The following is a 27,563-nucleotide window of genomic DNA, read 5'->3' as shown; positions in this document are numbered from 1 at the left end:
CGCACGCGTCCTCGCAAGGAACCGGAGGGAGGAAATGACGTATGGGCGAAGTTTGCAACGGAACGATTTTTCAAAATGGAGCCTCGCAAGGAGGGAGTTTCTCGCCAACCCCCATAGCGGGGACGGAAAGGCCTCCGGACCGATAACCTTAGCGACAAGGACGCAGACTAGGCGGTCATGCGATAGTGGTAACGGATAAGACTAAGGAAGTGAGGGCATCACCTTCACCATGGCGACCTGCATCGGCGAGAAGATTGAGGTGCGGAACGGCCATTACACTACGGGCGGGGCGGGGGAGAATGATGGACTTGGCCATTCGTTCCTTGGGGACAGATTGCGTCCAAATCCGGTCGAAGGGAGGCAGGTTTGCTGAGTGATCCGGTAGTCCCATCTCACCTTTCATGACAGATGCGGCGCAAAAGCATCACCTTTGCGGAACACAATTGACGATCAAAGTTACCGGCTTGGGTCCCTTTTTTATGCAAAAGATATTTCTTGAGGTTCTCTGTTTGAGCGAGATCCCAAACCTGTTTTACTAAGGTGGACTCCAGGTAACTTACTGGACGCGTCTCTTGTTTTCTAGTCCGGAAGTGATTGCCACTACTTTCTTCCGAGATACTTTTTAAACTTCCGAATCTCACCCTGCTTAACATTTTTGGTATCAGTCGAGATCAGCTAGATTGCCCTTTGTAAGCAAAGTAAAATGTACCCCCAGCTCAAAAAATTTAAACCTTTGAGGTTTAAAATAAACAATGGAAACAAGTTCGGCATCCAATAGCTGTGCAGTTCAGTTATCCTGTGCAAATTATCCCGAGTAGAAAGCATTCATAGTAACAATATCCCTGTGGCCTACTTGATTGTAGAAATACTTTATGAAACATGCTTTCAATTTTTCAACAATATTAGTTTAGATAATTGCAAATTACACCTAACATTTCTGAGTAGTTAATTCTATCATAACCGTCTTAAATAATTCAGCTCTGGACAGATTTCCAGACCAAGTAAGTTATCTTGTTCAACTATGGTTTGTTGAATAAGTTGTAAGTGTTGTATAAATGAAATATCTGGCCCAAGTCAGATTTGATTTCTGGTAAATTCATGGACACTTATGTGTTGTAAAGAAGTGGTTTACAATTGCTTGATTTCCTAGTTTAGGCTAGTCCTGAGATTTCCTGGAGCTCTCCTATTAAACAGGCCTAATTTTGCTTAGATTTTAAATCCAGCTGAGGGATGCGGTGGCTCAGTGGGTTAGGACGCTGAGCTTGTCGATCAGAAGGTCGGCAGTTTGGCGGGTCAAATCCCGAGTGCCGCGTAGCAGAATGAGCGCCTGTTACTCATCCCAGCTTCTGCCAGCCTAGCAGTTCGAAAGCACGTAAAAATGCAAGTAGAAAAATAGGGACCACTATGGTGGGAAGGTAACAGCGTTCCGTGCGCCTTTGGCGTCTTGTCATGCCGGCCACATGACCACGGACAAAGCTTTGAAACGGAGATGAGCACTGGCCCCTAGAGTTGGAAATGACTAGCACACATGTGCGGGGGAACCTTTACCTTTAAGGTCAGCTAGTTAACTTCAGTCATCACAATCTTACCTTCTTAGAGGTAAATTGCTGTACACTACACTGAGCCACAAAGTAGTAAACAATATAGTCCAGCAGGTTCTGTAGAACCAGCTGGTATGGTTAATTTATAGTTCAGTGTATCAGAAAATTGGATTGAGAAATCTACAGTTAAGCCTCTTGTAAACAAGTCTATTTTGAGTGGATATGGACTATAGCTTTCAAAAGCATGATCCTAAATTTACAGTTTCAGTTCTATACTTACCTAGAAGTTAATTCCTTTAAATATTATGAGACTAAATTATTTGCTATCAATTTAGTTCAATTAATATGCTGCCTTCCTTGGCCACCTGCCATTGTTTCAGAGTCTAATAATGAATAGCAGACAGAAATATAACCAAAAATTGCTTTCAGTGTCTGAATTCTTATGCCACTCATGTATAACACTTCCGATTCAACTTCAAAAGATTCTTTGAAAACCAAATACATCATCTTTCTTGGAACAATTTAAAGCAGCTACATGCAATTCCAGGAAGAGACATAGTTGCCAACAGGTGCTGCCTTTCCTGCTGCAGTACATTCAGAACTGCCCCCCTGTGTTTTTTATATTAAACAACTCATTGTCCAATTAGGCATTACAATGACTTCCCAAGTGTAGGTCTGAGTACATGGTAACATTCCTACCTTCTCAGATCTATTATTTCTTTGCATACAGTATAGGTAGCCCCTGATTTATGACCACAGTTGAGCACTAAATTTCTGTTGCTAAGTGAGACCATTGTTAAGTAAATTTTGCCCCATTTCACAACCTTTCTTGCCACAATTGTTAAGTGAATCGTTGCAGTTGTTAAATTAGTAACACAGGTATTAAGTGAATCAGGCTTCTGAATTGATGTTGCTTGTCAGGTCACAAAAGGTAATCCACATGACTTCAGGACACTGCATCTGTCATAAATGTGAGTCAGTTGTCAACCATCTGAATTTTGATCTGACTGTGGTGATGCTGAAATGGTCATAAGTGAAAACCACTCCTGTCACTTTTTTCAATTTCAGTTTCAAACTTTGGTCAATAAATGAACTGTTGTAAGTCGAAGACTACCTGTATTATAGATTGTAAGATAATGTTGTTTCTGAAAGTGATAAGAAATGGAAAGGAAATACTCCACAGGAAATTTGTTGGTCTAGAAAATGAACTAATAAGCCTCTGCAAAATCTTTTTAAATCTGGTTACTAAATATTTTTTAAAGTAGACACCAGAGACCAAGCTGGAATATTCCATAAAGTTCCTGAGAATGTTTCGTATTTTATAATTGTATGTGTGTGTGTGAGCACACAGGTATATATATATAAAACACTTAGATGCTGGGATTGTCTTAAAACGGGTGTCAAACTACCAGCCCGTGGGCCAGATGCGTCATGCCAAAAGTGCCCATTCCAGCAATGGGGAAAAAGTTGTGATATGTCGTGTCACGTGAGGTGGCGAGTTTGATACCCCTGGTCTAAGAGAAGAATGAATGTAAGAGTGTAAATATTACTGAGGAACACATGTTTATATGATATTGATATTACCTTTGGTAATGCTCATATGTTCAGTTTGTAATTGTAGAAGTACCTTGGAAGGATCTCTTTTACAGATTCTTGTTTATGTCAGTAGTGCAACAAATAATCCCCTATTTCAATCATCTTTCAAAAAGTTATGAAAGCGCTGCTGTTTAAAAGATGGCATATGGCATATAAATATGCCATTTTCTTGCATTGTTCTGTTTTAAGCTTCTTTTATGGCTACAGGTATTAAGATCAGATTTTATGTTTACAGTGTTTAATTTGGGGTGTCCAACTAGCATATAACAAAAAATAGAAAACGTGTATTTACAAAATACTAATATTCACATATTATTAAACTCAAAATGTGATAGTGCTTGTGTTTAGAAACTAAGTTTTATTCTGATTGCAATTCAAGATTTAGAGTGGTAAACTGAATCCTTGGGAAAACATGTTTAGCAGTTGCCGTAGGATTGTGCATACTGGAATCACATATTTATCAGTCAGTACTGCAAAATCTGTAACAATTGTATAATGAAGTAAAGAGCTCTTTTATGTTAAAAATTTGGCCTGTTGCTTAACTGGAACAGGTAGCTATGTTGTCAGATTCTCTTGCAGATTTTCTTTTAGTTACTTTCTAGCTTATAACCATGATACAGATAGTCCTTGACAACCATTTGTTTAGTGACCTTTCAAAGTTACAAATGTAACTTATGAGCATTTTTCAGAGTTATGACTGTTGCAGCATACCCATGGTCATTTGGTCAAAATTTGGACGCTTGGCCACTGGTTTATATTTATGATGGCTGCAGTGTCCCAGGGTCACGTAATTATCTTTTGTGACTTTCTGAAAGCCAAGTCAATGGGGAAGTCAGATTCACTTAACAACCGTATTATTAACTTAACTGCAGTGATTCACTTAACAACTATAGCAAGAAAAGTCATAAAATGGGGCCCAACTCACTTAACTGTCTTGCTTAGCAACAGAAATTTTGGGCTGAATTGTGGTCAAAAGTCAAGGATTACCTGTATTTTATACTGTATCTCAGGGGTCTTCAAACCTGGCCCTTTTATGACTTGTGGACTTCAACTCCCAGAATTCCTCAGCCAGGCACACAAGTCATAAAAGGGGCAAGTTTGAAGACCCCTGCTCTTATCTCATCCTTAAATTCCAAGGTGCTTTACAACCTGAAGCAGATCCGAGAACGGTCTGGAAAGAAGAAGAAAAAAAAGTTACCATTAAAACCATGTAGAAAGACAGGTGGTGCTTTAGAAAAGGCTGTCTTACTAAAGGTGTAGAGCAGGGGTCTTCAAACTTGGCCCTTTTATGACTTGTGGACTTCAACTCCCAGAATTCCTCAGCCAGGCATGCTGGCTGAGGAATTCTGGGAGTTGAAGTCCACAAGTCATAAAAGGGCCAAGTTTGAAGACCCCTGGTGTAGAGAATTATCCTAATCTGAAGTTCTCCAAACTTCCGTGTAGTAGCAGATTTAAAGCCTCTGCTTCTAAGGGGTTCAGGCTCTTGCTTCCTTTTCGAGGGGGAGGGGAAGAAGGGAGCTCCAAACGCTCCTTAAATGACTGGGTTCGTTTTCAAAGTGACGGCTCTAGTCTAGGCCACCGTTGAGTTAACTCAGGGGGTAGGCAACCTCGGCTCTTTTATGCCTCATGGACTTCAACTCCCAGAATTCCTGAGTCAGCTACGCTGACTCAGGAATTCTGGGAGTTGAAGTCCATGAGGCATAAAAGAGCCGAGGTTGCCTACCCCCTGAGTTAACTTGACTCAGTTCGATCCGTTTTGTTCGTGGGCTCCCTTCCCCGACGCAACGAATAGACTTGGAGTTCCGGACTTCACGGCCGGGCGGCAATAACTTAAATCACCGCGGGATCCCAAGGGGCAAGGGCTCGCCCCCCCTCCGGAGTATTTCCTTGGCTGCGGCTGCTGCTGCTATTGCTATGGAAGCGAGTGTTGGAAGCCGCGTCTCCCTCGGGAGCGGGAGAAAGAGCGGCAAGATCGCCCGTCTGCACAGCTTATGCTTCAGACCTCTCTCAGTGGGCTCGACTCCCGGGCAGGATGCCGCAGTGGCTGTTCAGTCTTCTGCTCTCTCCGCTGCCCAGCGACGGCGTATCCTGCGCCGGCATGTCCCATTGCTTGCCTTCTGAGAGCTCCATTAAGGTAGAGAGCCTAATCAAAACGGGCTCTAAAATGCCTCAGATTTTTCTCTCCAAATTATGGGCGGGCTAGTTCTCTTTTGGAAGGGGAGAGAGAGAGAGAGAGAGTCATGAAAATTGTGTGGAGGGAGAAGTGTTGAAAGAACAAGTGGGTTACATTACCCCACCACCACCCCAAATCAGGAATTTCACAGGAGCTTACAGGATTAGTCTGAATGACTTTTCATTAGGTCTTTTTTCTCTCATTCATGCAAATGGGAAGAGAGTTGTCTGCATGTGTAGCCAGCTTTTGAAAAGGCTATGGAACAGAAGTTAAGAAGCCAGCAATGCTGAACTTTGTAGTAGAACAAATTTTTGTAGACTCAGACTTAGGTCCAGTGTGGTAGTCGTATTTGCATGTCCTGAGTCTTTGCCCTGGGACACGGAAGCAATTTTTTTTTCTTCCGCTATTATAATATTCTTACTTAAGCCAAACCTTTATTTCTTTCAAAACATTTCACTACTATTATTTTTTTTGAAGTAAAAGTTAACATGGTTTAAAATTGTTAGTTAAATGTTAATACATTTTTTTTTCTCAATTTTCTGTAAAAAATCATTTCAGAATGGGAAAAAAGTGCATGTAGCTTATTAAAAAATAGCTAATATTGGGTAAACAAATCATCAGATTTTATTTTTTTTTTTTCATTTGTAGGATTTCAAGGTGGGGAACCTTTTGGGCAAGGGTTCCTTTGCAGGTGTATACAGAGCTGTGTCCTTAAAAACTGGGCTTGAAGTGGCTATTAAAATGGTAAGTGGCCAGCAGAGCAATAAATAGACTAATAAACTCCACATTTCATGCCTGATATTCTTTTATTTGCACCTGTTTAGCTGATTTCTGATTAGGACCTGACACTGGTAGAGTTTCAAAAATGTTACTGGTTTGAATGTTATCCTTCAGCATCTACCAGTTTGGAAATGATGTTTATTGCCACTGAAAACTTACAGTATAAAAGTATGTTACATTTATATTGTAGTCCCAATCTGTTCCCCCACGTTTTGATTGCTATTTAAACTTAAAACAATAGCCAAACCATGTTTTAAGATAAGTTGGCTTTTGTTTTATGAGAAAGTTCATTATATTTCCATGTGCCTTACAAGGCATTCAAAGCAATATTTATATCCAGATCCTAACTATACTGGAAGTAATGCCAGTTTGATTCAGTTCATGTATTTCTCTGTGATCCAATGTGAGATTCTGGCACCAAAACTCATTCAAAATTTTGGCTTGAGAGTAAAAAAGCAATGTGTATCTGAAATAATACTGTCATTATTCATTATACTGTTAAATGTGTTTGCTAATTCTATCTTAATAGTTATTTTCATTTTTGTATATAAGCTGAAAAGATTTGTTACCTTTTTAGATTGACAAAAAAGCTATGCACAAAGCTGGTATGGTACAAAGGGTACAAAATGAGGTGAAGATTCATTGTCAACTAAAGCATCCCTCCATACTTGAGGTAAGAAATTATCTTTAGAACTTGAACAACTATAATTAAGGTTTAACTTGTTATAACTATTTATTTATTTTTTCTAGTTGTATAACTACTTTGAAGATAGTAACTATGTCTATTTGATACTTGAAATGTGCCATAATGGAGAAATGAGCAGATATTTAAAAAGCAGGAAGAATCACTTTTCTGAAGAAGAAGGTAAGAATGCTATATGTTGATTGTATACAAAAATATATCCATTTTAAAACATTTACATAAAAAATCCTTACTTGAATTTCAGAAATTGAAATTTCTAAATACTGCAATGCATTTATATGACATGTAAGTGTTAACTTTCTACACTGAGACAGATGTAATTTCACAATTAATATAATATAACCAACCTCAGCTTGAGAAACAATTCAGTTTCAGAGTTTACTATTACAAACATTTGCACAAAAGAAAGGACAGGATTTCAGAGGAAAAAGTCAGACATTGTTTTGCATGTAGTCTAAACTGAATTTTGATTCTTTGCTCTGTTTTATAAATTAGAAGCTTTTAATTGAGAGTGGAATAGGAATAGCACTTAGACTTATATACTTATAGCCTTCTCTAAGCAGTTTACAGAGTCAGCATATTTCCCCCAACAATTTGGGTCCTCATTTTACAATTTCATTGTTATGGGTAGGCCTTGCAGTATTTTATTTGTATATGGTAGTTTATATTTCCCTTCTTTCATCTCTAGGTCCATTTCCTCTGCTTCATCTTCCGATCTCTAGTTTATTTGTTCATATCTAGTTGTAGATTTAATTTGGAGATTTGCTCATTTATATTATCTAAATTATTTTTAGTCTCGTGGTTTCTTTTTATGTCCTCTTTGTATGCAACAATTGTTTGGTGAATTAGTTGTAGTGTAGAGTATATTTCCTTCTGAAAGGTATTTGTTTTTTCTTGAGGCATCATTCCTGGAGATCCTGTAATATCACCAGTCTCAGTAAGAGTAAAACAAAATTTCCTCCAGTTTTCTGGTCTTTATAGTCCAATAGATTTTAGAATACCGGTCCAGTCCCCAAAGCAATATTTTATAGTGATCCTTTGTGTCAGGCATCCAAAAATTGTCAATCAGGCAAGGTTATAATCCACAATGTTCAAAGTGTTCAATTTACCTGAAAACAGTTCAAAAGTCTTTCCCAGCCAGATGTAATCAAAGGTTAAGTTTTTCTTTCTCTTCCATTAGCTCTTGAGATTAAAAATCCAAGCTCAGTGGTTGTTTATAGTCCAATAAGGTCAGGGTGATAAGTATGCAAAATATTTTCCTTTATTGCTAGTTGTTCTCCCTTAGGCTAGGAATCACCAAGCAGGCAGGAAGCTAGTTATAGTGCTGTACTCAGATCCACCACTAGATGTCATTCAAAATGCATTTTTCACTCTTAAAACAAAGGATTGATTTCTTACATTTCATCTCAATGGTTTTTTTCCAAAGAGAAAATCTTAACAATTATCTCAGTTCTGAAATTTCAAAACTCTTGCTTTACATTACTTCCACTTCAATATTGTGTATTTCTGTCCCTCATAGAAATTAAAACGCAGCTTCCGTTCACGCTCCGGAGGTTTTTAGCTTCTTGGGAGGCTTTCCCAGGAAGTTCAGTTGTAAAATAATCAAGAAATGATCACTATTCTCACCCAGTTCCAAACATGCTTCTTTACGATGTGTTAATTGGTGCTTTTCTTCTTCGGTTGTCAGCAGCTAATGGCTGGTCATAGGAATGTAGCCAGTAGTTCCCCTGCCAGTTTGGAGGGCTTTTCTCGGATCAGATGGAAAGACCGCCATCTCTCCGTGATCAATGAGACAGCCCTCCTTCATCGCTTCTTCAGGGTGACTTTAGGCTCTTTTTAGGGCCCCCAGCAAGGTAAAATTGGGCATGGAAGACAGCCCTGCCTTCCTGCATCCGTCTTGCCGTGATGCAAAACTGGAAGTCCTGGGTCCTCATTTTATTGACCTCGGAAGAATGGAAGGCTGAATCAACCCTGAGCCAGACATAAACAAACTCTTGGGAGTGAGCAGTGAACTAGCTTGAAAAACTGCACTCTAACCACTACACCACCATGACTATTAAATAAATCATTCTGGTTTGTTTTACACTAGCAGAAGGCATATGTAATGAGTATATATATGCTACATGCTTCAGCGCATAGGTTTTTATGTTAAGGCTGAGATTTTTTAAAATCCTATCTTTATGAGTTCTGTGAATATATCAGCTTTCTCTCTGAATATGTAAAATGTATATTTGGTATAAAGCATCCTGTATCTCTCTTTGTTCTATACAGTTCGGAACTTCATGCATCAAATTATTACAGGAATGTTGTATCTGCATTCCCATGGAATACTCCATCGGGATCTTACACTCTCTAATCTCTTACTCACCAACAATATGAATATCAAGATAGCTGATTTTGGACTTGCAACACAACTGAAAATGCCTCACGAAAAGCATTATACAATGTGTGGGACTCCTAATTATATTTCTCCAGAAATAGCTACAAGAAGTGCACATGGGCTTGAGTCCGATGTCTGGTCTTTAGGATGTATGTTGTTTACTCTTCTGGCTGGAAAGCCACCTTTTGATACTGATACAGTAAAGAACACTTTGAGCAAAGTTGTACTAGCAGATTATGAAATGCCAGCATTTTTGTCAAGAGAGGCTCAGGATCTCATTCACCAATTACTTCGGAAAAACCCAGCAGATCGTTTAAGCCTTTCATCTGTATTGGATCATCCTTTTATGTCCAGTAGTAGATCAGTAAGAAGTAAAGATTTAGGAAACGTAGAAGATTCAATGGATAGTGGAAATGCCACAATTTCTACTGCTTCCACTGCTTCTCCCAGTGTCAGTACAAGTGGCTTCTTAAAAGAAAAGAAAAGACTTTTAATCGAGCATCCACTTCCTAACAAAATGACAGTTTTTCCTAAACATAACAGTGCTAACAATGTTGCAACTGGTTGTGGAAGCTGTCCTCACGACAACCACCACGGACTTCCAATAAATGAAGTTACCAATATTGGAAGGGGAAGAACAATGCAGCTAATTGAAGAAAGACCTCATTCACGCTATCTCAGGAGGGCCCATTCGTCTGAAAGATCAGGCACATCTCACAGTCAGAATTCAGAAATATCAAGTCAAGTGGAAAGGTGCCAGTCCTTGGAAATCCTCCCAAAACCAAGACAAGGACTAACAGAAAATACAAAAGAATTTTCTCCTGCAAATTGTTACCATGATTTCCCAGCTGTATTTAAGGAGGACCTTCCCACTAACTGTGACTCAGTGGAAAAACATTTTCCACCATCTATAAAACAACAGCCTTGGTAAAAAATGAAATCTTATTTTAATTGGGTTCTCTATATTATCTTTCTTTTACATAATGATAAGCAATGATTTAGAATCCAGTTTGCTAATGCTTTCATTGCAGATGTAATATTAGAAGTGTACATTTAAATTTGCATCCAGTTACAGTTCAATAGACAGACAAACTTAAACTGAAAACCTTTAATTGTGGTTTAAAGAAATAAGCCAACTACTTTATACATTTAAAATGCAAGTTCTATCTGAAATAATTCTTTATATTGTATTATGTTGGATTTATTACCTAACTCATTAACTAAATATATATTTAAAGATTAGCAAGTTTTTTGTGTTTTTTAATGGAGAGTGCTTATAAGTGCTCATATTTTGTTTTTAGTTCAGATTTTACCTGTCCAATGAAGGCTGACAATGCTTTCTTAGAGCTGAAGACTCAAACTGAAACAATGCAGCAATGGCTTGGAAATATCCAGCTGGGTGGTATGGATTTATTTAATCTGAGTACATTAAATTTATATAAAAGTAATTCTTGTAATGAAAATTTGCAGGAAAATTTGTGTGGATATATTCAATAATGACATAAAAAATAGAAAATTCTTTTCTGGCGGGGTTAGAGAATATGAGGGAGGTTATTTTGAAGGGTAAATCTGCTCTAGAGGAAGAGTTGTGTTGCTTTTCTAAGCCTATTGTGCTCAGCAGAAGAAAGACACAGTCCTAGGATATATTCAAGCATACATATACTACAACTCTATAGTAAGCTGCAGTTGGGACAGGCTAGCATGTTCAATATTAATCTGCCTTATCGCCTTATTCTTCCAGAAGATTTGCAGGAATAATTAACGTATGTATAGTTGGAGGGGAGGGAATTACAGGGAACATAATTTATTTTCTCTGTCTATGTCTGCGTGGAGTTACGTTTATTCATCCTTAGCTGAATCCCAAGTTTGATTCCTTGATTATAATACAGAGTTCTGGAATGTAGGAACTAGCCTTTACTTGATACAAAATGTTTCAATGTTTAAATTAAAACAAACAGGTGTTCCCAAATAGACCACATTGTAATTTGAAAGTAAGTAAAAACAGTACTAACTACTCTTTCAACAAGAATTAGAATTGTCCACATCTGTCCTTAAAATTTGTTACTTTAATTCTTAAGTATTTTTTTTAATCTTTTGAAACTAAAATTGTTATTATCTCTTCAAACAGCTTAGGTATTGCCTGGAAATATATATAATAAAAACAGCAAGTGATTATTAGCGTTAGTTTGTTTATATGTTAGGGGGGAAGAACAGCAGGAACAGACGGGAAGGAGGAGTTTTCTTTCCACTGCATCACATTACAGCAGGAATTGAAAGAGTACAGACGTACAGATGTAATTTAAAACTGTGGTAGTTAAATCTTAAACATCTTTAATTACTAGGAAACCCTTGGGGAATAGAAACCAAGGATAAACAGTTTGGATTATCTGAATCCTTGGATAATGCTCTTTTCAATTTTTGTTCTTAATTATGTTTCTGCTTTGACAGAAGGGATGTGTTGCTTCATATACTTTATCAGAATAGCTGTTGGGATTTATTTTTACCACTCCCCATCCATATGCTTATCTTGAAAGGAAGAACATGTATAATTAGGTGTTTTCTAATGCAGGAGACTGACAGAAATCTGATCAGGGTATATACATGCTGAAGGCAAGAGAATTAAAATTCAAATTCTAAGTACGGCAAATAGTTAGAAATATTATTGCTGTTTATTCGGTTTCATGCTTAGGAAAACAGTTTACCCAATAAGAAATCTAGTTTAGCAGTTATATAATAACATATGCTACCTTAATCCAAGTAATTCAAGTGGAATTGAATTTTGTTGAACATTTTCATATTTGAATCAGAGATTTAAGGTAGACTAACATATGCTGTATCTGTTAACCTTGTTTATTTTTTTAAATGTACACTTACTTTTTTAAAAGAAAATTCCCATAACAATGCATTTCCAAAATGATTAAAATGTTATTTTGCTACTTCAGTTCAGGTGTCAGAACCTTCATATAAAATAAATGGGGATTGTCAGTTCTACCTTGGTATGCCCCGAGAGGCTCTAAAGACAGCGAGAAATGGTTCACAAAGTAAAAATTCTCCTGATTCTGCATCAATTGTGGGTCCACAAGAATTAAGAAAATATACCACTAGACCTCCAAGTAAATCTGAAAAGGCCCTGCTAGCACCTGCATTTGGTCTCCATCTTGTGTCTGAAATAAAAAACAGAGACAAAGAATCACAGTATCGACACCCAAAACCTCTGCTGCGAAATATTGTATCTCCTCTGAGTGCTCATAGACTGAAACCAATAAGGCAGAAAACAAAAAATGCTGTGGTAAGAGCTTTGTGCATTTCTGAATAACATCTCTGCAGAAATAAAAAGTAAAATAGAAAATGAATACTATAATAGTAATTACTTAGAAAAATAACGTGATTATAAATATAAGCATGTTTCAATGTGTTTAAATTGCTAAAGTATAAACGCGTGTTTATAATATTCGATTTTTCTTCTAAAGTACTGAATTCCAAACATTAACTACTACCTGTGACTAGTTCTTTTCTGTCATTGGGTTAAAGTTGGTGGATACAAACAAGATATATATAGATTCAATTTATTCCTGTTGATTTCAAGCAAACCATACGTGGTTAGTTCTCAATACTACAAAACCTATACTGTACCACAAAGGATTTCCCTCAGTGAAAATGCAAATTGAGTAGTAAGTCCTCAGTGGAATATGAAAATATCATTGGTGTTGGTTGATCTAGCACACACATGTCAAACTCGCGACGTCACGTGATGTCGCGCGACGTATCGGAGCTTTTTTCCCATTGCTGGCAATGGGGTGGGCACGGTTTCCTCATGACGTGTCTAGTCCACAGGCCGGCATTTTGACACCCCTGATCTAGCATCTTTATGCAGATAAATTTCTGTTCAGATTCAGTATCTTAAAAAAGATAAAATTGGAATAATCTTGCATGTTTTTGTGGTGCTTAGTGACTATTTTTTGGTATAACAGCAACAAGTATAACCGGCTTTAGAGTTTCCAGTTCAGCTATTGAACTCGGAAGGCTTCTTAGTCCTTAATTTTTAATTTTACATCTGCCTCTATTTGAGTGCTGTTGCTTTATTTCTCCCCCCCCCCCTTTCTTTAGTTCAGATCTTTTGGTTTAACTCTCATATTTTTCCATTGATCATCTCCTTTTTTTCTGCTAATATCCATATCTAGTATATTCATTGTTTTAAAACTCTATAATCACTTTTCTGTGACATAAAAGGATTTTTTTCTATTCTGAGTGATAGCAATATGTAATATGTTATAAATGACTTGGCACTACAGATATAATGCATATTTGGTGAAGGAAGTTTTTCTTTAGATTTCCTGCACTGTATTTATTTTGTTGATTTTCAACTTAAATTCTAGGTAAGTATTCTAGATACAGGAGAAGTATGTATGGAATTTCTAAAGGAATGCAATTCACAGGAGTTTGTAAAAGAAGTTCTAAAGATTTCTTGTGATGGAAATGAGGTAACTATTAACTTGTATTTTTTATAATTTGAATATTACTAAACTAAATGTTTATACCAACATTACCATATTATGTAGAATTCGGCTGAAGATATTTGTTAGGTTTTCTTCACCACCTTGAAAAAAAAAACCCCACACATATATTTTAAAACTCAATATTCCTTCTATACAATCTGGGATGGGAATCACATTTTGCATTAAACATAATATTCGTGTATTCTGTGAATCCAATCACAGGTTTATTTAATTATATTGTATAAATCAAGTTTAGCCTTGTATTGTGCACAAATCCAACCAGTTCTAATTTATTGAATCTGGCTTAAATCATGTAGTGTTCTCTTAATAGCTTCTGATTTGATTGATCTTAAAATCTCTAAATATGTAAAATCTGCAGATGATGTTGATCAATAAAGATAGCAAAGCATTCTAGAGAATATTAGTTGGAATTGAGAACCTACACAGTTTCAATTTAAAGTACTCTTTGCAATAGTGGTGAATATGTAGCTTGGATGTAGGTAGGATGAGGGTGAAGGTTCGTTCTCTGAGCTTGTGGGTTGGTTTCCAAATGTTTCATTACCAGGCTAGGTAACATCTTCAGTGACATTTAGGGGATGTCTGTGTCAGTGCTCTTCTATTTATAAGGGCTTCAGATGTGGGTGTGTCAAGTGAGGGTCTTGTGATGAGTCATCAGAGAGAGGCTTGTGATGGATCTTGTGACTTCAGGTCAGGGTCATTGGAGGGTGTGAATTATCAGTGGGTCGGGGTGAATCATCAGCGAGAACCTGGTGATGGGTCTTGTGATGGGAAGATTATATCAGGTCAGGGTCATTAGAAGGTGAACTGCTGGAGGGGAGGGGCTTGAGGATTGGTGCTGTCTCCGGATGGCTGTGCGATTGATTTGGATTCTGAGGGGTTCATAGGCTGGTTGTAGATCAATGTGTCTGTTGATAGAATTGCTTGTGGAGTGCCAGGTTCAATGATCTAGCAGTTAAAACGCCATGATCCCAAATCCTTAATCACTACCCACACCAACACCAAACAACATCAGTTCAATTGGAGCAACACTAAAATCATTGGCCACGCTACTACCCGCCATGCTCGTGAGTTCATTGAAGCCTGGCATACCACAAGCAATTCCATCAACAGACAGATTGATCTACAACCAGCCTATGAACCCCTCAGAATCCAAATCAATCGCACAGCCATCCGGAGACAGCACCAATCCTCAAGCCCCTCTCCCCCCTCCCAGCAGTTCACCTTCCAATCATCCTGACCTGAAGTAACCTACCCATCACAAGACCCATCATGAGCCTCTCTCTGATGACTCATCACAAGACCTTCACTGGACACACCCATATCTGAAGCCTTATAAATAAAAAGCACTGACACAGATATCCCCTAAACACCACTGAAGATGTTACCTAGTCAAAACATTTGGAAACCAACCCACAAGCTTGGAAAAAGAAACTTCACCCTCAAAGTAGTCTTCATTGCGTAACTGTTGTTCAGTTTATAATTTAGTTTAATGAGACTTTTTTCCTGTATATTAAGGTCACAGTTTACCATCCAAATGAAGGTTTAGGTATTCCTCTTAATGACAGACCACCGGCATCTCCTGAGCACCTAAATGTATATAGCTTTGACAACTTGCCAGGTAATTATAATTTCTTTGAGTCATTTAGAATTTTTCTTTCTTTTAAGATCACATTTTTGGATGGAATTTGTGACAGGATTCAGATTGACACAGAATGAAACCAGGAACAAGTGGAGGTGATTGATCAGTGTGTATTAGTACACTGCTGATTGAGGATAAGCCAGTAATCTAAAGAATTATGATTTACAGTGATGTCTTATAAAGTTACCAGTGGGTTAGGATGCTGAGCTTGTCGATCAGAAGGTCGGCAGTTTGGCGGGTCGAATCCCGAGTGCCGCGTAACAAAGTGAGCGCCTGTTACTCGTCCCAGCTTCTGCCAACCTAGCAGTTCGAAAGCACGTAAAAATGCAAGTAGAAAAATAGGGACCACTACGGTGGGAAGGTAACAGTGTTCCGTGCGCCTTTGGCGTCTAGTCATGCCGGCCACATGACCACGGAGATGTCCTCGGACAAGCGTGGCTCTTCGGCTTTGAAATGGAGATGAGCACCGCCCCCTAGAGTCGGAAACGACTAGCACACATGTGCGGGGGAACCTTTACCTTTACCTTTACTTTACCTTATAAAGTTATAGAATGTGCAATATAATCTTGATAACTATCCATTTTTTCTCAGCTCATTCAGTTTCTGACTATCCTGTATATCAGCAGAAATATAAATACACACATCTCTTAAGTGTGTGTATCTGAGTGTGTGTATGAATATTTATATGAATTATTTATTCATTAACTTGCATACTGGGGCCTTCTGAAAGTATTGATGCCATAACTCTTTAAAAAGTTTTTTTCCTTAACTGCTTTGAAAAACATAAATTACCTTCTATTCAAATAAATAGCTTTTTAAAAACATTGTTGTCACCGATTTTGCACTTCCAAACTATTCTTTTCTGTTCATTACATGAGATGGGAAAGTTTAGGTGAAACCTCTCACACTCCTACATACCCTCACCAACCTCCACAATGCCTGTTGTACATCCCTACAACCCTGACCTGTGCCATGCCTCTCGTACATGCCCTCAAACACCATCCCCAACCTGCACTGTGCCTTTCATGCTCCCATTTGCAACCTTGTGCACTCACACTCTGCCTCTCTCAACCTCTACCCAGCCTTCTCCACCTGGCAGCAGCGACTTACCTTCTTGTGGCTTGGGCCTTATAACTTCCTGCCAGCTTCCTCAATGATTTTGGTTGTGGGAAGCCAGCAAATGGTTGCCTCACCTAATGACCATGTGATTCATTTAACAATAGCAATTGGGTCTGCCAGGATTGCCATCACTAAGCAGTGTGGGCGCAGTTTACAACTGCATTGCTTAGCAACAGAAATTCTGGTTCCAATTCCTGGTGTAAGTCAACTATTACTTTTATGTTAATGCGCAGCAACTTGTTAGCTTACCTCCATTGCTTTGCAGTATTAAATTTCAATATTAAAATAAATTCTAGATTTTAAAAAATGAAAATATTGAATTACTGGAATAAACATTAAACATTTTTAAAGGACTTTTGTTCATAGTATCCTTGAACTAATTGGGATCAGAATTTCTGTTACTAAGTGGTCATTAGGTGAAACATCATGTCACTGCATCATTTAGCTACGGTAACTGTGGTGGTCCCAGTTGTAACCATTAGGCCAAGTTCTCGGGCTTCTTCTGCCTGTCACACCTCTGCTTCAACTCTCCCCAACCTACCGCCCTCCATCTCTGCCCTTGAGGCCACCCTGCGCTCCACCGCCACTTACCTCTGTTGGCCCCAACTGACCTTGTCTGTTTTCTTCCTCCTCCTTGGTACGGGGGCTTCGTCAATGCCAGGCTTGCTGCTACTGCCTCTCCTGGCCATTGGTCTCCTGGCCGGTCTGCCCTACTACAAAAAGCCTCCTGCACATTCCCACCAGCCTGTCTGGTCTGCCTGCTGGGGCTCTTTGTGCCAGACATGGCTCATTGCCTTCTCTGCTGCAGGCCCTGCTCCAGTAGTGTCAGCCCCCTGCCTGCCTGGGTCTATGCATGCATGCTTGCCTTCATCCTGCACAAATAAGAGTACATTTATTTACAGCCTGACTGCGCAGCCTCTCTTTAGCAATAAACAAACTTGCTGAATCAAATAGCTTCAGTAGGAAGTTGTCTTGCACAGAATGAGTCCATTGTTGTCTAGTGTCATGGGTGGCAATTAGCCAATTTCAGACAAGAATGTTCCAATCCTGCATAAAATGCAAGAGGTACATTACCCCTAAGCGGAAGCAGTTCCTCTTTCATGTATTGTGTTAGGTGCCATTGATGTTTCTTTGACTTTTATGGTTCTTTGGACAGAAACTTGTTATCTTGACATGTCTCTAGGAGTAACTTTACTTTTCCACAGTTCTGTAATCCTATTAGAATTGCCCAACAATCATGCTGTCCGTCCATCCTTCCTTCCTTCCTTCCTTCCTTCCTTCCTTCCTTCCTTCCTTCCTTCCTTCCTTCCTTCCTTCCTTCCTTCCTTCCTTCCTTCCTTCCTTCCTCTCATTCCCACAATTTGTAGGTTAGCCATCTTAAATATATGACTCTGGGGAAATAACAGGATTTAAAAACAGAATTAAAAACATAAATCAATAAATTACAGATATAGCTGTCAAGGTAGAAATTCAACCAACCCATCAGCAGAAGTAGTTGTGATATGGGTTCAACCACACACTTGGTTAAGCAGCAAAACCAGGTCTTCATGGCCTTAGAAAGATCAGAAACTCAAGTTCCCAAATGGATGATTTATCAGGAGCACTGCATATTAATTCATAGAGGCTGATTTATTTATTCTGGCAACTTGTTCAAAGTTTTTTCAAGTGGCTTCAGTAGGCACTGTTATTTAAAGTTTACTACCCCATGCTTTCAGTATAATAATCAGTAAGGTTGCCATAATGATTTGTGCATTTTCTTTTCAATTTAAAATAACAGCAATATATAAGCATTAATCTATATATGAATAAAATTTGGAATTATGGCCCAAAGGCCATAATATATATCAAAACAAAGGAACAGAAATGAAATGGGAGATGATTTACATATATGGGGATGAAGAGTATAAGGAAAAATGATTTTCTTGTTTTTCTTATGTTAAAATCAAAATATATTAGCTTGTTATAAGTAAAAAAACCTGAATTGTAACAACTTTAACTCTTTTCTTTCTTTTAGAGAAGTACTGGAAAAAGTATCAATATGCAGCCAAATTTGTGCAGCTGGTAAGATCCAAAACACCCAAAGTCACCTTCTATACAAGATATGCCAAGTGCATGTTGATGGAAAATTCGGTTCCTGCAGATGTGGAAATTTGTTTTTATGATGGTAAGTGTCCTTCAGTTCTACACATTTCCTTCAGTGTTAAGTTTGTAATTAAACTATTAGTTGACCATGACTTTATACTGCTAATGGTTCCTTAACTTGTGTATTTTAAGAAATTTTGTTAATTGATTCATCGTACACTAAATATACTAAAACTCTTAAAAGATTTAAAAGTCTCAACATTGAAATGAATATATTTGGCTATATTGACATTACTAAATATGTTCTTCTTATGCTTTTATAGCAATAGCACTTAGACTTATATACACACAGTGGAGACCATTTTTTATTTACTTAAGGAATTTGTTTTATAATATTCATTTGATTGTAAATATAAAATTATTTTTTTGAAAATTAAATATTAATATTTACATTTTTTTCTTGACTTGATTTCTGCATGCAATCGACATGGCCATGTGTAATCTGAAGCCCCTTTAGGTGGTCTTCAGAACCTCCTCTGATCACAATAGCTGAAAACTGGCAAAAACCTCCTTTTTGAGAGAAGCAAATCATTTTTTAAAAAAAGGATTTCAACCCACCCAAATTTAATTTCACTCCAAAGAGGTCATATAGTCTCATTCTCTGAGTTGACAAACTCCTTCAGCAGAATGTCCATAGGCAGCTGATCATTAGAGGAAATCCTCAGATTATAGTGGCCACAGGGACTGATTTCCTATTGCTAAACAATGTGGTTGTAAAATGCAGTGACTTGTCACCATGTTGCTTAGCAGTGGCAATTCCAGCAGTCCCGGATGCTGTCTTTGCATGATTGCAACTTCTGGCCTCCTGCTAGACTCCCAATGGATTTTGATTGATTGATGTGATTGATTGATCGATCCCATTTATATTTTTATTTATTAAATTTCTATGCCGCCTATTTCACTTACTAGCTGGCTTCCAATATAATAAAAAGTGCTAAAAACAATTACCATTAGAAAAATTGATCAGAGAAATTAAAAGATAATGAACAGCTTGGGGGGGGGTGAGAATCTTCTCTACCCTGTCAGCCACCCCCATCATAGCAGGTCCCTGTTGGGCCCCTAGGGCAAGTGACAGAGCCAAGTTTTTAGGCTCTTCCGGAAAGCCAAGAATGTGGGGGGTGGACTTCACCTCTGATGGGAGAATATTCCAGAGGGCAGGGGCCACAGTAGAAAAGGTTCTTCTCCTGGACCCTGCCAATTGAAATTCTTTAGCCTACATGATCCGAAGTGGGCCCTTTCCACTGGAATGAGTGAGATGTGAGTCCCATTGGGGTAAAGTGGTTCCTCAGATACCTTATATAGCTGCCCATCTCACAAAACAAGTGATTCTGGGTGATGTAGTGGTGGGAGAATATCAGAGATCATGGTCATGTGACTGTGAAGTTGCTGTGATATCTGGAACTAGGAGGACCTGTCATAAGTACCATTCATTCAGTGCTGTCATAATTCTGAATTATTCCAATTATTATATTGGAACGAGTGATCATAATTGAGGACTATCTGTAAAAGATTTCCTAACATTAATTTAGTATCATAAAAGAGCTACTATTCCTGTGCAATTTTTTTGTAGGACGTTTTGAAGACTTGTATTCCATTTTTTTTCATGATATTTATTCTGCTGGCAGACAGATTGCATATGTGTTTTATTCTGGTACTAAATAATATTAAACTGTTGGAAAATTTCAAATGTAATTTTATTTTAATATGTATCGAAGCATACGAGACTACATTTCCTCTGCTTGACCATTTTTTTCCTTCTAGGGGCAAAAATACACAAATCAGCAGGAGCAATAAGAATAATTGAAAAATCTGGAAAAGCCTATACAATAAAAGAAGAAAATGAAAATTTACAGAAGGATATACAAATATATGTGCATCATGCAAATGAGGTGAATATTGTTTATATTTTAAAATGTGGGGGTGTGAAACTGCATTTTCTAATCCATCTATTCTGTTCCAGCTCCGTATTTGTAGTTGAAAAACCATATGAAGTTGTGAGTGTGATAGACAGCTGGGGCAAATGAATCAATGAAATATAATCTCTTATCAATTGTCAATTTTAATAAATTGTTTTCAAATATATAGCTTTAAATTGCCTTTTTTATAGAATTATCAATACTTTGTTTTGCTGTTGTCCACTGTGCTCGTTCCATCATAAAGGAACTACACTATCAATGTAATTTTAATGTGCCTGTACGTATATATTTCCTTATTTTAATAGGCTCATCGTATTTGCCTTGCACTAGAAACTGCCATTTTGGCAGAAGAAAGAAGTGAAAGTGTTCCATTTTTCCCCATTATTGTTGGTCGGTAAGCTGTCACATTTGGTGTTCTTTATTTATTTGTTTGTTTGTTTGTTTCGATTTATATACTGCCCTTTTCCCGAGGGACTCAGGGCGGTTTACAGGGCAAATTAAAACAGTGCAATGTACAAATTAAAATAAAATTAAATTAATAGCCCCAAAAGAGTTTAAAATTTAAAACCATAAAACCCCTCAGTCCAATTGCTTCTCACATGGTTGACACTTTTTCATAGAGATTTTTATTTATGCTTTCATGTAGAGCTAAATATCTTTTCTCCACCTCAGTAAACCAGGAAATCCTGAATCTCCAAAAGCTTTATCAAGTATAGCCCCATCTTTAATGAGTGTAGCTTTGAAGAGAGATGTTGCCAAATCTGAATCTTCAACTCAAGCCTCCAATATTAACCTATCTGTAAGTAAGCACATGTACAGATCATTCTTTTATTATGAGATTTTTTAAAAAAAAATAAGCTATAAAGTTATATTTTAATTTTGGTAACTGTCCAAGGTTGTTTAGAGAAATCTGAGCAATGGTATTGAGGTGCATAATGACAAGATTGAATTCTTAGTATATAATTAATGAAATTAAATTATTTTGTTAATCACTGAAACCTTTGGCAAAGTTTGATCTATTATTGCAATCTTATATTTCCATGAATACTTTCTAGATGTGCTATGAAGGATCTGCATTCACAGAAGCTACAGCTGAATCAAAGAGCTCTTCTAGCAGCTCCAATGACTGTGTTCCACATTCAGCACAATTGCTAAAGTCTGTCTTTGTAAAGAATGTTGGCTGGGCTTCTCAGGTGAGTATGTAATTCACTCAGAAAGCCCCCCCCCCATAAGCTTTATATGATCAGAGTGAAGATGGAGGAGAGAGCAAGTTACAAGTAGATTTGTAAAGCTGTAATTCTGTTCTCGCTCTGCTCATGTTTTGATATTTGCTACAGATTAGGCTGTAGCTAATAGTAGAACGTAACTCTAGGTATTATTTCTTACTTGAGATACATAAAAATTGCATATGAATAGCTGCATGAATCAGTATATAATTAGCCAAAAATCTGATTACACCTTGCCTAAATAGTAGGCAACACTATTTCCATTGAAAAATGAATACAATAATTTTCATCCATCCCAATTTTTCTGTCTCCAGTGGAATGAGTTATTTTTCTGAATAAATAACTATTTTGAGACCAAGCCATTATGCATCAGGCACCGTTTAATGCTTTTGGCTTGGATTAGTATTTTATAGCCAAAATAATGAAGACTGCTTCTCATTTAAGCCTGAAGCCAGGACCTAATTATGAAACTATGTTAATAAAAAGTAATGGCTTTACAATATGGGATCATTTTTTTGATAAACAATTCTTGTTGACTGACTTCTGTATGTGAAATAATCTTTATCTTTTCTACTAGTTGACAAGTGGGGCAGTATGGGTTCAATTTAATGATGGATCCCAATTGGTTGCTCAGGCTGGCGTTTCCTCTATTACTTACACATCTCCAGCTGGTGACACAGTTAGGTATGTATCAATCTTGTTATTACTAGTAACAAGATCCTTTAATAAATATCAGTCTCTAGACTTTATATTTTCTCATTTGATTTCTAAGCAAGAACGTGGGGACTGTGGAGATTTTAGTATGTGGGAAGTTCCAAGCAATGATTTTTTGCAAAGTCAGTGTGACAATTTTGATTAAAAAAAATTAAATGTTAAAATTTCAGTTTGAGAATTCTCATATTTTGTTACTTTCTCCATTTGTTTTTCATCAATTCAACCATCTGTTGTACTGCTACATCTATATTATTTTTAAAACGTAACTAAAATTTCTTAAAAGGCATTCCATGTTATCAACAATATTACTAATATAACAGATGATTTTACAGAAAAAAAATATGTTTAACAAATAATCTGAACTAAAATTAAGAGAGAATAAAGGAACCCCCCTAAAAAAAATAAAAATAGGAAAACCACTAAACAATAACTAAATAATTGAAACTAAAATTTTATGTGTATATGTATATTGAGAGAAAAAATTAATGTCAAATTATTCAAATGCCAAATTATATTTTTCAATGTCATCATGATTAAATTTTTAAAAGGAAAATTACATCTACACTGCCCTAAATCATGTAATTTTGATCTTGCTTCTCCTTTAACACTGAACTAACTCAAAGGCCAAGTTGAAAAAAGTAATTAAGCCATCTTTGAAAGCATGGCACATTACTCTCTTCCAAGAGTAACGGAGCCATTTTTTTACAAGCTCATATTATGCTGTAAACCAGTCTGCTTCAGTGTTTTCATCTGAACATTTTATAAATGAATGGACAATCCTCTGATAGGATAATTCTTGTTCTGAAGTCATTTTTCATGAAAAGACTAGGAAAACAGAGAACATAAAATATAACCCCTTAGTAGGCCTGTCTTGAAATGTGACTTGAAATGAATGCTTTGTTTGCATGTTTTCACTCCTCCTCAATTGGAATTATTGAACTGAAACAATCTATGAAGACTGATTTATATATAGACCAGCAAATGTGATTAAACTATTATAACTCTAACTCAGAATTCTTAAACTCTTAATTCTTAGACAAACTAACTTATTTAAAATCACAATTCCTGATTTGTGTATAATGACAAAATAGGAAACTGCTAGTGAAGCTAACTAAATTTTTGTGGACTCCTCCTGCCTTTCCTTGGGGGTGGAAGCTGGATATGTATATGCACTTATGCAGAAACCATATGTTCTACAATTATGTGCAAATTCATCTAGCTGTTTTGTTTTAACATTAAACGACAAAAACTCCTGATGTCTCAAAACAGCAGTTGACGAATTAATTTTAGGAACTTCCAGTATTTAAAATATATTTATATAAGAGAAATGTGAAAAAATTGCAATCTATCTATGGCTAACATAACTATAATTTACTGAATCCTATTTTAATTTGTACCATACAGTAACCACACATTAGGTCCACAGTGCAGGTTATAAGTGGTTGACTAATTTTTGCTCTGTATATGCAAAGTACAATCATAGCATACAATTGATGTTCATTTTTTAAAGTCTCTTAGCTTTTGTCCTTAAACTGTGGTTTAAATCACTAGGCCATTATTTTCATTTGTTAATGAGATAATAGCCCTAATCAGAACATTTAATCCAAGAGATGAATGCTTGTGGACTCCATTATGTCCCTTTTTGAACCTCACTGATTTTTAAAAAAATGACTTTTCATAAAACAAAATTAGAAAGCTTGCCTGCTGCAAAGCAAAGTACCAGCTTTCGTCATATTTAGTGGGAGAATGCTTTAGGGGCTCCAGAAAGGTACTTCAGGAGACAATAGCCTATGAGGCTAGTTCACAAATGAGTTCTTAGTAATTGGTCATGCCCATCACCATAGTCGTAATTTCAGGAGTTTATCCTTCATATACAGTGAGACAAAAAAGCATTTAGTCAGCCACCAATTGTGCAAGTGTTCCCACTTATAAAGATGAGAGGCGCCTGTAATTTTCATCATAGGTATACCTCAACTATGAGAGACAAAATGGGGGGAAAGAATCCAGGAAATCACATTGTAGGATTTCTAACGAATTTATTTGCGAATTATGGTGAAAAATAAATATTTGGTCAATAACAAAAGTTCATCTCAATACTTGGTTATATACCCTTTGTTGGCAATGATAGAGGTCAAACGTTTTCTGTAAGTCTTCACAAGGTTTGCACACACTGTTGCTGGTATTTTGGCCCATTCGTCCATGCAGATCTCCTCTAGAGCAGTGATGTTTTGGGGCTGTCGTTGGGCAACACGGACTTTCAACTCCCTCCAAAGGTTTTCTATGGGGTTGAGATCTGGAGACTGGCTAGGCCACTCCAGGACCTTGAAATGCTTCTTACGAAGCCACTCCTTCGTTGCCCAGGCGGTGTGTTTGGGATCATTGTCATGCTGAAAGACCCAGCCACGTTTCATCTTCAATGCCCTTGCTGATGGAAGGAGGTTTTCACTCAAACTCTCATGATACATGGCCCCATTCATTCTTTCCTTTACACGGATCAGTCGTCCTGGTCCCTTTGCAGAAAAACAGCCCCAAAGCTTGATGTTTCCACCCCCATGCTTCACAGTAGGTATGGTGTTCTTTGGATGCAACTCAGCATTGTTTCTCCTCCAAACACGACGAGTTGAGTTTTTACCAAAAAGTTCTACTTTGGTTTCATCTGACCATATGACATTCTCCCAATCCTGTTCTGGATCATCCAAATGCTCTCTCTAGCAAACTTCAGACAGGCCCGGACATGTACTGGCTTAAGCAGGGGGACACGTCTGGCACTGCAGGATTTGAGTCCCTGGCGGCGTAGTGTGTTACTGATGGTAGCCTTTGTTACTTTGGTCCCAGCTCTCTGCAGGTCATTCACTAGGTCCCTCCGCGTGGTTCTGGGATTTTTGCTCACCGTTCTTGTGATCATTTTGACCCCACGGGGTGAGAACTTGCATGGAGCCCCAGAACGAGATTATCAGTGGTCTTGTATGTCTTCCATTTTCTAATAATTGCTCCCACAGTTGATTTCTTCACACCAAGCTGCTTGCCTATTGCAAATTCAGTCTTCCCAGCATGGTGCAGGTCTACAATTTTGTTTCTGGTGTCCTTCGACAGCTCTTTGGTCTTGGCCATAGTGGAGTTTGGAGTGTGACTGTTTGAGGTTGTGGACTGGTGTCTTTTAAACTGATAACAAGTTCAACCAGGTGCCATTCATAAAGGTAACGAGTGGAGGACAGAGGAGCCTCTTAAAGAAGAAGTTACAGGTCTGTGAGAGCCAGAAATCTTGCTTGTTTGTAGGTGACCAAATACTTATTTTACCGAGGAATGTACGAATTAATTCATTAGAAATCCTACAATGTGATTTCCTGGATTCTTTCCCCCCATTTTGTCTCTCATAGTTGAGGTATACCTATGGTGAAAATTACAGGCCTCTCATCTTTTTAAGTGGGAGAACTTGCACAATTGGTGGCTGACTAAATACTTTTTTGTCCCACTGTACGCTCACAAAATCCAGTATTGTCTGGCTCAATATGATTGTTTATCCATTTTAAATAAATTGAATTAGAAACTAGAACTTAGAAATTACCATCACCTAGCAAGATCAGGAATGGAAATTTTTTAAGTAGGAGAACCTTTAGATACATGAGTAATTAATTCCTGGCTAACTCTGCCTTATAAATTAAGATCCTGCTTCCACAAGTTATTCATGGGTGGATTAATATCAGCTTTCTTAAATTCTCTTCAGTGCCTCAGAATATTATGAAGAATCTTTTGTGCTTCAGAGATCTCCAGCCATTTTATAGCTGAGGACAAACATCCCAAATATCACTATAGATTACCCCTCCTGTCCCTCCATTGCACAGAAACCTAGTTGAGAATCCATTGTCAAACCATTTTACATTTGCACAATTTAATATAGTTTTGAGAACTAAAACCTACCCCCCTGCCCCCGCCAAAAAAAATTACAACAGAGCTCATTATGATTTTGGTTCCTTTCCAAGTTTTCAGTGTAGTTCTTACTGTAAGATTACTTCTCTTAACATACTGGAATGATGTAAAATAAAAAGTGCCATCCGAAAAGAATAAAATTGGAATATTGGTATCTTGTGTGTTTTCTTAGGTATAGAGAAGATGAGAAATTGCCAGAATTCATCAAAGAAAAGTTACACTGTCTATCTTCCATTCTGGTAATGTTTACCAATCCAGTTGGCCCCCACTGACAAACTGCATATGACAAATTTAAATAACTCAGTGGTAATAAATTCTTTTTATACTCACAGTAGTAAACTTTCCTCAAAAAATCCAGACTGTTTTTTCTTGACTGGAATTGATGTATAAGTGTTCTTTAAAACATTAAAGCAAAATTACTTGCATTTCATGTAATTTAAAGAGAATCCTGTAACCATCTTGATTTCCCCACACACAAAAATGTATATATGTGCATGTTCTGTTATTGCAGCTCTCAAGAAAAAAAAACTGCTATTGCAATATATGTCTGTAAATATTTTGTATTTTATGCTATTTTCAGATATGAAAAGTATTGTTTTATGATTGTTTTATATTTTTGTAACTTTTTAATGAAATATCCCTGCAAAAGTGTTAAAAAATAAATGCAGTGATAATTTAGATCCCTTGATTTATTTAACACAAATGTCTAGGTATGCACGGTGATACTAGTATACTAATAAAACTCTAATCTACAGTAGAATCCATACGTTTTGTACACTTGCATGCACTCCAAGTAACAGGTTTATTTAATGGTTCTAGTGTCGTATTAAATTTGGGGAAGAAATCTAATGTGGCAGAAACATTCCTGGGAGTGTTCTAGAACAGGGATCCCTACCCCTGGTCCATAGACCGATACCTGGCCACAGCATGCCAGCAACCGGTCCGCACAAACAAGCAAAGCCCCATTCAACCACGCACTCTGGTCCGTGGAGAAACCTTTCTCCATGGGACCAGTCCCTGGTGCCCAAAAGGTTGGGGACCTCTGTTCTAGAGACTATTTCTAGTTTGTATTTTAGTTTAAAGGGAAATTGAAAGTTCAAACAGGGATAGTAAAATTAATATGGTAAAAAAAGTTATTGAGCCAACAGAAGTATTTGTCTTTCTTTGCATTGGAAGTAAAAGCTAATATG

The 27,563-nt window shown here is 37.4% G+C and overlaps 1 protein-coding gene across 1 annotated transcript; it reads left to right on the top strand.

Moving 5' to 3' along the window:
- Nucleotides 1-45: 45 nt before the first annotated feature.
- On the top strand, nt 46-27,051 carry PLK4 (polo like kinase 4). The gene is made up of 16 exons (XM_081333290.1): nt 46-259; nt 5,959-6,054; nt 6,668-6,763; nt 6,841-6,955; nt 9,065-10,100; nt 10,475-10,575; nt 12,116-12,462; nt 13,550-13,654; nt 15,206-15,308; nt 18,463-18,612; nt 20,352-20,479; nt 20,812-20,900; nt 21,179-21,305; nt 21,562-21,699; nt 22,310-22,416; nt 26,546-27,051. Exons 1-16 carry the CDS (start codon nt 230-232, stop codon nt 26,643-26,645), a joined length of 2,868 nt encoding a protein of 955 aa, XP_081189416.1. The 5' UTR covers nt 46-229; the 3' UTR covers nt 26,646-27,051.
- Nucleotides 27,052-27,563: the final 512 nt, after the last annotated feature.

This window comes from Vipera berus (genome assembly GCF_964194415.1).
Source record: "Vipera berus genome assembly, chromosome: 7".
Lineage (NCBI taxonomy): Eukaryota > Metazoa > Chordata > Lepidosauria > Squamata > Viperidae > Vipera > Vipera berus.
The sequence above is the reverse complement of the archived record's forward strand: the minus strand, read 5'-3'. Positions and strand labels throughout refer to the sequence as shown.

What these genes read in the sequence shown, in the direction of transcription:
- PLK4 (XM_081333290.1), top strand. Translation starts at nt 230, where the DNA reads ATGGCGACCTGCATCGGCGAGAAGATTGAG. An exon ending in TCTATAAAACAACAGCCTTG is followed by an intron (nt 10,101 to 10,474) that starts GTAAAAAATGAA and finishes TTTTGTTTTTAG; the next exon opens with TTCAGATTTTACCTGTCCAA. An exon ending in CCTCCAATATTAACCTATCT is followed by an intron (nt 21,306 to 21,561) that starts GTAAGTAAGCAC and finishes AATACTTTCTAG; the next exon opens with ATGTGCTATGAAGGATCTGC.